Source organism: Scyliorhinus canicula, chromosome 16, assembly GCF_902713615.1.
Source record: "Scyliorhinus canicula chromosome 16, sScyCan1.1, whole genome shotgun sequence".
NCBI lineage: Eukaryota > Metazoa > Chordata > Chondrichthyes > Carcharhiniformes > Scyliorhinidae > Scyliorhinus > Scyliorhinus canicula.
Window position 1 is genome coordinate 73,035,050 of NC_052161.1, and position 12,723 is coordinate 73,047,772.

A 12,723-nucleotide genomic window follows, 5' to 3' on the forward strand; every position below is an offset into this window, starting at 1 on the left:
TTTGAAAACCAGCAAAAGCTGACCAAAAATGAGAGGGAGAAGATAAACTTAGCAAGTAATAAAGAACAGATAGAGCTTATATATAAAAAAGGAAGCGAGAGACCAAAGTGAACATAGAGACGTAGAGAATGAGACTGGGGAAATAATAATGGGGAACCACGCGTGAGTCGCACTAATAACATTCCAAAAGCAAGGGACAAAAAGGCAGCTGTGGGGGGGGGGGGGGGGGGGGGGGGGGGGGGGGGGAGAAACAAATGCAACAGCTAAAAAGTACCTGGGAAACTAATGGCACATAAATCACAAAAAGCTTGCTTGCAAGTTCAGCAGGTAATAGGGAAGGAAAATGAAATGTTGGCCTTTATTTCAAAAGGGAATGGAATATAAAAATACAGAAGTCCTACTAAAACAATACAAGGCACTAATTAGACCACCATGGAATAGTTTTGATCCCCTTATGGAGGCAGTCCACAGAAGGTTAATCCTGGATATGGAGGAATTTTATTACGAGGAGAGGTGAAGTAGATTGGGCCTGTATCATTGGAATTTAGAAAAATGAGGGGCGACTTTATTGAGACACAGATAACTCTCGTTAATTATGTTCAAGTCTGAGATAGACAGATTTTTAAGTAGCAAGGGTATCAAGGGTTATGGGGATAAGGCAGGAAAGTGGAGTTGAGCTGGTTTAGCTCACTGGGCTAAATCGCTGGCTTTTAAAGCAGACCAAGCAGGCCAGCAGCACGGTTCGATTCCCGTACCAGCCTCCCCGGACAGGCACCGGAATGTGGCGACTAGGGGCTTTTCACAGTAACTTCACTGAAGCCTACTCGTGCCAATAAGCGATTTTCATTTCATTTCATTTTTCATCTGATCAGATCAGATACAAGCTCATTGTATGGCAGAGCAAACCCAATGGGCCAAATGGCCTACTTCTGCTCCGTCTTGCGGTTTTATATTACCTTTTATTACAAAGGCATTGGAATAAAAAAATTAAGAAGCTTTACTGTAATTGTATTCGGCCTAGGTATGATCACACCAGGAGTGCTGTGTATAGTTTTGATATCCTTACCTAAGAAAGGATCCACTTGCCTTGGGAGTGCAATGAAGATTCATTTGACTAATTCCTGGCATGTGGATATTGTTCAATGAGGAGAGATAGGCCTATGTTTGCAAGAGTTTATCCATCAGCAGATTTGACGATGTAGCATCACGGTGCTGCTTGCCTAATGATAGTCGCTGGAGCAGACCATCCTCCTTCTGGATTCTTTATTCTGACAGTGTCGTCTTTTGTCAGTGGGTCTAATTTAATTGTGTGTTGACCACAGTATAATCTTTGTTTTGAACGTTGGTTAGTGATTTCTTGAGAACTGGTATATGATCAGGATTTTGAAATCTTATCGCTGGTAATGTGGTTCTAATATCTCTATTGAATGGCATTTGTGCCGGTGAAAGTCCTGAAACTAATGGAGTTGCTCTGTATGATAATAAAGTTAAATGCATGTCAACAAAAAAAAAAAGTTTGCAAGAGTTTAGAAGGATGAGAAGTGATTTCACGGAAGCATATCAAATTCTACGGACTTGATAAGAGTAGATGTTGGGAGGATCGTTCCCCTGAGGTGGAGAGTCTCGGGGTCACAGTCCCAGAATAAGGAATCGACCATTTAGGAACGAGATGAGGAGAAAATTCTTCATTCAAACAGTCATGAATCTTTAGAATTCTCTATCCCAGAGAGTTCAATATATTCAGGACAGAGATTGATTTTTTTGGAAACTAAGGGAATGAAATTACATGGGGAATATGCAGGAATTTGGAGTTGAGGTAGATCATCAGTCAAGATTTTGGTGAATAGCCAGTGTGTGACACATTAGCACAGTGGTAAGCACTGTGGCTTCACAGCACCAGGGTCCCAGGTAGGATTCCCGGCTTGGGTCACTGTCTGTGTGGAGTCTGCACGTTCTCTCCATGTCTGCGTGGATTTCCTCTGGGTACTCCGGTTTCCTCCCAAGAGTCCCGAAAGACGTGCTAATAGGTAATTTGGACGTTCTGAATTTTCCCTCCGTGTACCCGAACAGGTGTCGGAATGTGGCGACTAGAGGCTTTTCACAGTAACTTCATTGCAGTGTTAATGTAAGCCTACTTGTGACAATAAAGATTATTATATTTTTATAGCAAAGGAGGTTCGATTAACCAAATGGGCGACTTTTGCCACTATTCCTTATTTGCTGAAGTGTATTGACAGAGACTGTCTTGAATTACCTGACGCAGCGCCCCTGCTGGTATTAAGAGTGCATCACCCAAGAACTGGAAGATGGACCAGCTGCGTATTCCACATTCTTCGTAGAGCCTCAGGCGCAATTGCTTGTTCAGGTAACAGGTCTGATCACGAATTGAATCATGTTCAAGTGATTCCTGGCCCTGGTCCTCATTAGCCTTTTTGATGGGGGAAACAAAGAAATGCGTTTTCTAACATCCCAGTATTATACTCAGTTGTCAAATACATCTCTAACATGTAAAACAGGGTTCTTGCCCTCGGTCAGCCGTAGTTTCATAAGAAAGTAAAATGAAAATAACTTATCCCAGGAAACATAAATTTACAGCTTTGCAGATTACAGTAAACCATCTTGTTTTAGTAAAATTCTCTTGACAAAAGGCTTGTAAAATGCCAAACAATGCAATTACAATTAGAAGATGTATTCTTAAATATCTTGATGAGGTGATTTTAATTTGTGGTCCATTATTTCAATAGAAATGGAAAGGAACCAATTCAAATTTCTACTCGCTACAAAACAAAGAACCTAACCATTTCCAAAACTATTCAACATTGCTAACATCTTGATTCTACACCACAACATAGCAAATGGCTGCACTTTTGCCAAAACATAGTGTATAAAATGCTCACCTTTTGTAGAAATGTTTTTATTTTGTTTGTATCTTTGGCTGAAAAAATGTGCCACAATGCACCTGGAGTCTCATCACCATCCCTCAATCTCTTCTTTGTATTTTCATCAATTTCATTTTCCTCAATTTTCGTCAAGATAGCTGGAAAAACACAAATTGGGCAATTTTAGAAATGTTCCACTGCACAAGCTTGACGGTTTTATGTCAAGTGTCTAATATTGAAAATAGACATTACAAACCTCTAATTGAACAGATGATTAAAATGGTTCCAATGATCTAAACAAGACACTTTATCTGGCACATGCAGTTGCGCTCATTCTCCAATCTAAGTAAGCTTCTGTATATAATAGATAATTCCCAAGGCAACAAATTCCACCAAGGATGTGGGAAAACATACCTTCAGGGACTAAGGTTTTGAAAGAACAACTATACAATTTCAAAAAGTGATATAAAATTCTCCAACCTTAGGGGGCATTGCATTTTATTAGGGAGGTTTTCCTATCCACAGCTATTGTGACAACATACTGTTAAAGGAAGATAGCAGGGAGGGAGTGCTTGCAGTACTTTTTTTTAAACCACCTACTTTAAAAAGTGAGCTGCATGTTCCTACTTTGAGTCAGACGTCAATTCCTTTTACTATTTAAGTTCTCATCCGAGACCTGCCATTTTGGTTTTTGCTTTCACTGCAAAATTACTCTGATAATCTAAGTTTCAAGATGTGTCCAGGACCAGCTCATTATGCTGATATCTAGGAATTGACTGCATCTGTTGCCAAATCATGCATGCACAGTTGTAAATGCAGAATTTATAATGTTTGCAATTGCAGCCTCCCTGCCGTTTCTGAATTTCCTGCTCCAGTTTTTTCTCCTTAATTCAGGTTTAACCAGGAACAAGCCTCAAAGTTGCAAACAGAATTATGGCCATCACCAGGAAAGCCTTCCCTCTCTCCCCATCCTAATCCCTGGAATCTGCAAGGAGGCCATACCCCAACTGCTTGCCTACCACGGGGCTCAGAAACTGGGTGACTGGCTTCAATATCCAAATAAGGTCAAACCTCTATCCAAATGTCATCTCTGGCTTCTGTGCACAGCCAGACAAGTGTGAATGTGCAGACAGGTATCGCTGACCATCTTGCTTTGGTCAGAGACAGTGTTAGGAATTGGCCTGTATTCCAATCTAGAAGCAGTTGGCAGGCTCAGTGAATAAGGGTCTGTGACTGATAACTTTTAAGATCTGTGGAAAATTTAGGCTCCTAAAACATCTTTTGCTCATTCTATAATCAGCCATTAGATTGACAAAAATGCCAGAAAATAACTGGATGGAATAGTGATAACCTGACTAATGTGGAATAAAACTTGGAAGAGTTTATGATGATCATCCCTTCTTTGAAGCAGCCACTCACTGCATGCTGAATCACACAATGAACGCTGTTTACAATTAAACTAATTCAATGTCATAGAATCATAGAATTCACAGTGCAGAAGGAGGCCATTCAGCCCATCAAGTCTGCACTGGCCATAGGAAAGAGCACTCTACCTATGCCCACACCTCCACCCTATCCCCATAACCCAATAACCCCACCTAACCTTTTGACACTAAGGGCAATTTAGCACAGCCAATCCACCTAACCTGCACATCTTTGGACTGTGGGAGGAAACCGGAGCACCCGGAATTAACCCACGCAGACATGGGGAGAACGTGCTGACTCCGCACAGACAGTGACCCAAACCGGGAATCGAACCTGGGACCCTGGAGCTGTGAAGCAACTGTGCTAACCACTGTGCCACCGTGCTGTCAAAGGTAGTCATCATTGATGGGCAATCCCTCTGATTCTAAAATAATCAGGACAGTCATGTCCACCTCAACAGATGCACAATGTTAAAGTTCGAAGATAGGAATTTGCTCAATAGAATCAGAGACTATTTCCTTGACACCTACGTTCAAGGGTATAGTAATCCTAAACTAACTCTGTCAATACAATGAGAACTGATTCGGATTATGTTTTTCAGAAGCAGGAAAAGGTGCCACTTATTTAACGTGCTATTGACGCTGCCAATCATCTTGTTGATGAAAGGATCAGTTTGACATCCTCTCTCAAAGCCCGCCACCCACCTAGTTGGACACCTTGTAAAACTAGTTATTGCTTTTAAGACCTTTGTTCTGCTATTCATGGAGAAATAAATTGCATTTTTGTATCACTTTTATTGTGTCCCAAGACATTTCAAAGCACTTTGCAACCAAAAGCCTTGTTAAACACAAAGTTGATTTGTTTTAGGACCAGTTTGAAACCTAACACAGAATTTACCCTCCCCATGCCAGAGTGCTGGATCTGACCATAGTGACTGGGAAACCACTATGCAGATTGGTTCAACTTTAAAACAACCACTGATATGAATCAGAAATCCTTTTGGAAGAATGAAATAATGCTAGGTTTTCAATTCCCAGTACAAGCCCGACACACATTAGGGGAGGTAGTGGCATAATAGTATTATCACTGGATTAATAATTCAGAGATCCAGGGTAATCATGTGGCGACTCAGATTAGAATCCCACCGTTGGAGATGGTGAACTTTCAATTCAATAAAATCTGGAAATAAGGATGACCATGAAAGCATGTTGCAAAAGACTCATCTGGTTCACTAATGCCCTTTAGGGAAGTTCTTAACTGGTCTGGTCTACATGTGACTCTAGATCCACAGCTAGCCCTCTGATATGGCCTAGCAAACCATTCAGTTCAAGGGCAATTAGGGACGGACAATAAATGCTGGCATTCAGCAAAGGCCTCATCTCGTGAATGAATGAAAAAGAACATGCAATACTGCCAAGTCGCTGCTATTACAATGTGAGGAACAATATGAGGAATATAGTAAGATCAAAGGATTTACTAATCGTTGATTATAAATTTGATTGCGATTGTGGGCAGGTTTCTAGATCAGCTGAATTATTTGAAATCAGAGTTGGGACTATGCTCTATATCACATTACGTTATTAATGTTATTGCAAGGCTCATGGGTACCAATTAGATGAAATGGGAAAATAAGTCTTTCTTCTTTGCATCTGCATTCAAAATTGTAATATATATGCAAATTTCTCTATTTCTTGGAAATCAAAACATAGTTTTTCTTTAATGCCTCATCAGATAGACTATAATTACTGCCTTTTTGATGTAAACAGGTAATCCATCTCAACTCAATCTATTACAAAACTGACCATCTATCTAGAGTAAAAAAAGTCAAAGAAATAAATATTTATTATTTTCATTGTGGGACCTAGGCTTATTCATTTATATACATATTAAACAGCGGCTACATTTCAAAATAGTAGTACTTAATATTCTATGAAGCGCTTTGAACCTACTGAGGTCATGAAAAATACCATAAATGCAAGTTTATTCTTTCTTTAGCCAGCGATATCCAAAATCTAATTGAGCCATTTTCAGTTAATGTTAAGAAGCAGCTCTCAATATATTGTGCTCCTAACACACAATTAATGGACAACATCATCTATGGTCTACGTCAAATGTATATTGAGGTGTTCCTTGGTTAACTCTTCAAAAGGGAAGGAACAGGAATGGAGTTCAAATATTTATTTACTCGACTAATCTGATATCATTTGGTGCTTGTAATGCACGGTAGCACAGTGGCTAGCACTGTGGCTCGACAGGGTCTAGGTTTGATTCCCTGCTGGGTCACTGACTGTGCAGAATCTGCACATTCTCCCCGTGTCTGCGTGGGTTTCCTCCGGGTGCTCCTGTTTTCTCCCACAGTCCAAAGACATTCAGGTTAGGTGGAATGGCCATGCTAAATTGCCCTTAGTGTCCAAAAAGGTTAGGAGGGGTTATTGGGTTATGGGGATAGGGTGGAAGTGAGGGCTTAAGTGGGCCAGTGCAGACTCGATGGGCCGAATGGCCTCCTTCTGCACTGTATGTTCTATGTTCTAATGCTCTCTTTAGAGACAGGTGGAAAATCTAGACGGAGATCTCCATACAGTGTGTCAGAGTGCTATTTTCTGGATTCGTCTCATCAACATTTTTCAAGACGCCTTCCTTGGTTCATGTTTATAATGGAGACCGAAACTTGTGATGTTGTTTTTACTCCTACTAATATATAGGTGGTGACAGGAGTTCACAATGTCAACATGGCAAGTTTACAGCAGTTTTCATTATAAATTCCTATGTTTATGTTTATAATAAAGATATAAACGGGTAAGAACGTATGACTTAAATCCATGAACTTAACCACATCTTTTTATAATAATCTTTATTAGCGTCACGAGTAGGCTTACGTTAACACTGCAATGAAGTTACTGAAAATCCTCCAATCGCCACACTCCCTTGTGTGTCCCCATGCAACATTTCATGCATCTTTGTCACTCCTGAGTTGACAGAGAAAAGCTTACCACAGGTTTGGTGGGTCAGGGTGTGTCAGGTGGACCAATATCTTTCTGAATTCTATTCTTCCATTTCCATCAATTCTGGTATTTACAACAGTATATTACTGCTCTCATAGTTACAAAACTGTTGGAAAAACTCAGAACACCATCAGTGGTAGTGGCTCCACTGCAAGTTCAGAGATAATTTTTTGCTCAGCAAGTTAGTGGAGGTAAAGTTTCATTTTTAGACAGTTGCCGATTCTCAACTCCAAGATGGTGGCTATGGATAAGTTGGACACGCTGGATCTCAGTTACACATCTGTCGTTCTAATTCCCCTTGGTGTGGTTGAAGGGGAATTGGTCAGCTTTTCCCTGTCAACTCAGGAGTGACAAAGATGCTTGTGATGTTCCATGGGGTTCAATTTTCAAGATTGCTCCTAGTTTCTGTTCAGTTGGTTGTGTTCTGGAATCAGGTCTCCTGAGGCTTCTTCAGTATTTATAAATGATGCTCTGTTTGGAAGTTTGCAACGGGAATTTGAGGATTTTCTGTGTTAGTGTTTGATAAGGTGTCCTCTTTGTGAGTATATTTGTGCAGCTGAGTAGGCCTGGCCTCACACCTATCTCAGGTTGCATGGGCATAATGTTATGTCTTAGGACACTGGCAGGGCAGGACAGCTTCCAGTCTCCGTGGACAGTGATGTTGTAGCTGGTGTTCATCCTGACAAATTGCCACTCCATCTCTAATCTTCCATTTAACCGCCTCACACCCTATAATCCTCCAAAATATCTGGGTTCCTCCATTACAGGCCTCATGAACAGGTTTGTTTTCTGCCACTCCGACATTGGTTGACTTGCCTTCAGTGTCGAGACATTCAGGAGCATTGTGCTCCCCAATATCCCAGTGGTAAATTCAGCTGCTTTGATTTAATTTTGAATGCATGGTATAGAAGTAACATTCAATAAGAAGGGATCGAAATGAATAGAGTTATCACCAGAATGACATTCAATCCCAAGCCATATATTGTTACTGCTTTCAATCTTTGCTAAACACATTATTATTAAGCGCAATAAATATGAAAATAAAAATGATCACCTTCCACAGAGATCATCTGGAAGTCATCCTGCCCTGTCAATACCCGAAGGTGTAACACTATGACCATGCAACTTTAGATATGTCTGAGGCAAGGCCTACTCAGCTACACAAATCAGTACATGCCTAGTTGTCAAACACTTATTTTATTACTTGAGGTTTAAGATTTCAGTGAACCTAGATCAGGTCAGTACTCAGCCACCTATTGCAGTAGTGAATACTTCATTAATTGAGCCCTTAGCACCGTTCTGACCAGGAGGTCTTGTGGCAAGAGTGGATAGTGTCCGTGCCTTTCAGCCAAAAGCTCAGGGTTCAAGTGCCACTCCAGAACTGATGGCCACGGAAGGTGTGTTCATAACATAGTCAATCAGATTGATTATCAACTTACAAATCCTTGAGACTTCCGGTTGCTAAGCCGCACGTTCGGCAGCTCCCGCTATCAAAGGACTTTCGGACCTGTTTTAGGGCCCCAAACGGCGCTGTTTCGACGATTCCCGGTGGGGGAAGGTGCTTGGAGGAACATTCCCCGGAATTTATGGTGCGCACCCGGAGTGTGGCAAAGAAAAAGGCTGCAGCAGCTCCCCAGAAAAAGCGGGGGAAGGAGGACAAAATGGCGGCCGGCGGAGCACCCGAGGATTGGTGGCAGTGGGCGCAGGAGCAGCAAGCTGCTCTTCTGCGCTGTTTTGCGGAGCTGAAGGCTGAGTTGCTGGACTCCCTGAAGGCGACTACCAGCAAGCTGCTTGAGACCCAGACAGCCCAGGGGCAGCCATTTCAGGAGTTGCAGCGGCAGGCCGCTGATCGGGTGGAGGAGGCCGTGGTCCTCATCGGGAAGGTGGAGATGCACGAGGCACTTCACAAAAAGTGGCAAGACCGCTTGGAGGAGCTGGACTTTCGCACGAGGCGGAAGAATTTAAGGATCCTGGGCCTTGCGGAGGGGCTGGAGGGTCGGATCTACCGTCCTATGTGGCCACGATGCTGAATTCGTTGCTGGGGGCGGGGTCCTTCCATTTGCCCCTGGAGCTTGAGGGAGCCCACAGAGTGCTGGCCAGGAGGCCTAAGGCGAATGAACCCCCGCGGGCGGTGCTGGTACGGTTCCATCGGTTCAGTGACCGGGAGTGTGTGCTGCGCTGGGCCAAGAAGGAGAGGAGCAGTAAGTAGGAGAACTCGGTAGTGCGAATCTACCAGGACTGGAGTGCGGAGGTGGTTAAGCGGCGGGCCGGGTTTAACCGGACGAAGGCGGTGCTGCATAACAGGCAGGTTAAATTTGGAATGCTGCAGCCTGTGCGTCTGTGGATAACATATAAGGACCGGCATTACTACTTCGAGTCCCCGGAGGAGGCGTGGGCCTTTGTGCAGGCGGAGAAGTTGGACTCGAACTATGGTTTGGGGGCTGCGGGGTCTTGTGTACTACGGTTGTTGCTGTTGCTGTTTTTGTAATTTTGATACGTTTTTTCTATGCTGTTTCTTGCTCTGTTTCTGTTCTGTTGGGTATGGTTTTGTGTTATGCGGGGGATGTTGGGGGTTTTTTTTTCTGTACGGGCTGGGGTGGAGCTGGAATTTGGGAGCTGTGTCAGAAGGGTGGGTGGGGCAGTGTGAAAGCTGCAGGGCAGGAGGGGTGGAGCTGGTGGTGGGGGCGTGGCCTCTACTGGTTTTCCCGCGCTGGAGCGGTGCCAAGGAGGAGTGGCAGGAGGGGGGGATGACCCATGTCGCGGGGGGGTCGGGTTTTGGCGGGAGTTGCCGGGGTCAGCTGGCTCACGGAAGTACCATGGAGGGTGCGTCGCGGCTAGGAGGGGTCCTAGCCTGGGGGGGGGGGGGGATACCGGGTTGCTGCTGGAATGGCCAGGAAGGAGCTGGTGTGGGCCAGGGGGGTAGAGGAGAGGCGCTATCGTCATGGGGAACGGGTCGGGCGGAGTGTGCTGGCCTGGGGCGAGCAGTCGATGAGCTCTGGCTAGACGCGGGGGGGGGGGGGGGGGGTGCCCTCTGATCCGGCTGATCACCTGGACCGTGAGGGGGCTGAATGGGCCGGTTAAGCGGGCTAGGGTATTTTCTCATTTGAAGGGGCTGAAGGCGGACGTGGTTATGCTCCAGGAGACACATCTGAAGGTGGCGGACCAGGTTCGTCTGAGCAAGGGGTGGGTGGGGCAGGTTTTCCATTCAGGATTGGATGCGAAGAACCAGGGGGGGTGGCGATTCTGGTGGGGAAGAGGGTGGCGTTCGAGGCGTCTGAGGTGGTGGCGGACAAGGAGGGCAGGTTTGTTATGGTGAAGAGTAGGCTGCAGGGAGAGAAGGTGGTGCTGGTAAACGTGTATGCCCCGAATTGAGATGACGCTGGCTTTATGAGGCGTATGTTGGGCCGTATTCCGGACCTGGAGGCGGGGGGCCTGATCATGGGGGGAGACTTTAACACGGTACTGGATCCCCCACTAGACCGGTCCAGTTCAAGGACGGGTAGGAGGCCGGCGGCGGCGGCCAAGGTGCTGAGGGGGTTTATGGACCAGATGGGAGGGGTGGATCCCTTGAGGTTTGGGAGGCCGAGGGCGCGGGAGTATTCCTTTTTCTCCCATGTGCATAGGGTTTACTCCCGAATAGATTTTTTCGTTCTGAGCAGGGGATTGATCCTGAGGGTGGAGGATGCCGAGTATTCGGCCATAGCAATTTCAGACCATGCTCCGCACTGGGTCGATCTGAGATGGGGAGGTGCGGGACCAGCGCCCGCTGTGGCGGCTGGACGTGGGGTTGCTGGCTGATGAGGTGGTGTGTGGGAGGGTCCGGGGAAGTATTGAGGGGTACCTCGAGGCCAACGATACGGGGGAGGTCCGGGTGGGGATGGTTTGGGAGGCTCTGAAGGCAGTGATCCGGGGGGAGCTGATTTCCATCCGGGCCCATAGGGAAAGGAGGGAGAGGGAGAGACTGGTGGGGGTGCTCCTAGATGTGGACAGGAGGTACGCGGAGGCCCCGGAGGAGGGATTGTTGGGGAACGGCGTAGCTTGCAGGCCAAGTTCAACTTGCTGACCACAAGAAAGGCGGAGACACAGTGGAGGAAGGCGCAAGACGCGGTTTATGAGTATGGGGAGAAGGCGAGCAGGATGCTGGCGCATCAGCTCCGCAGGCGGGATGCGGCTAGGGAAATTGGTGGAGTGATGGATAAGGGTGGGAATGTGGTGCGGAAGGGGGCAGAGGCAAACGGGGTCTTTAGGGACTTTTATGAGGAACTGTACCGGGCGGAGCCACAGGTGTGGGGGGGGGGGGGGGGGGGAGGGGGGAAGGCGTTGGGGGGGGGAGGGGGGGGGGGGTTGGGGGGGGGGGGGGGGGGGGGGGGGGGGGGGGGGGGAGAGATGGAGAGCTTTATGAACAGGCTACATTTCCAAAAGGTGCAGGAGGAGCTGGTGGAGCGGCTGGGGGCACTGATTAAGTTGGAGTAGCTAGTCAGGGGGATTGGTCAAATGCAGTCAGGGAAGGCACCGGGGCCGGATGGGTTCCCGGTGGAATTTATAACAAGTATGCGACCTGGTGGGCCCCCTGTTGGTGCGGGCCTTCAATGAGGCATGGGGGGGGGGGGGGCTTTGCCCCCGACGATGTCACAGGCGCTGATTTCTTTGATCCTGAAGCAGGATAAGGACCCCCTGCAGTGTGGATCATACAGGCCAATCTCGCTCCACAATGTGGACGCTAAGTTGCTGGCGAAGATCCTGGCCACCAGGATAGAGGACTGTGTGCCACGGGTGATACATGAGGATCAGACAGGATTTGTCAAGGGAAGACAGCTTAACACGAATGTGCGGAGGTTGTTAAATGTTATTTTGATGCCGGAGGTTGAAGGGGAGGTGGAGATAGTGGTGGCGCTAGATGCAGAGAAGGCCTTTGATAGAGTTGAGTGGGGGTACCTGTGGGAGGTGCTGGAGAGGTTTGGATTGGGGAGGGGTTCATCAAATGGGTGAGGTTGCTTTATGAGGCCCCGATGGCGAGTGTAGCTACTAATGGAAGGAGGTCAGAGTACTTCAGGCTCTACCGTGGGACCAGGCAGGGGTGCCCCCAGTCCCCCTTGCTTTTTGCACTGGCAATTGAACCTCTGGCTATGGCGTTGAGGGAGTCGGGGAGGTGGAGGGGTCTGGTGCGGGGTGGGGAGGAACATCGGGTATCACTGTATGCGGACGACCTGCTGCTGTATGTGGCGGACCCAGTGGGGGGAATGCCGGGGGTGATGGAGCTGTTGGCTGAGTTTGGGGGCTTCTCGGGCTATAAGCTGAATCTGGGTAAGAGCGAGGTGTTTGTAGTGCACCCGGGTGATCAGGACGAGGGAATTGGTAGGCTCCCGTTTAAGAGGGCAGTGAAGGGTTTTAGGTACCTGGGGGTGCAAGTGGCCAGG

At 46.7% G+C, this 12,723-nt stretch overlaps 1 protein-coding gene across 1 annotated transcript in view; it reads right to left on the bottom strand.

Moving 5' to 3' along the window:
* The window catches only part of jmjd1cb (jumonji domain containing 1Cb), a 499,252-nt gene that overhangs the window by 13,641 nt on the left and 472,888 nt on the right, over positions 1 to 12,723 (bottom strand). Inside the window, 2 exon segments of the mRNA XM_038773498.1 lie at positions 2,255 to 2,428; positions 2,898 to 3,037. Of these exon segments, the coding sequence (XP_038629426.1) occupies positions 2,255 to 2,428; positions 2,898 to 3,037 (314 nt within the window).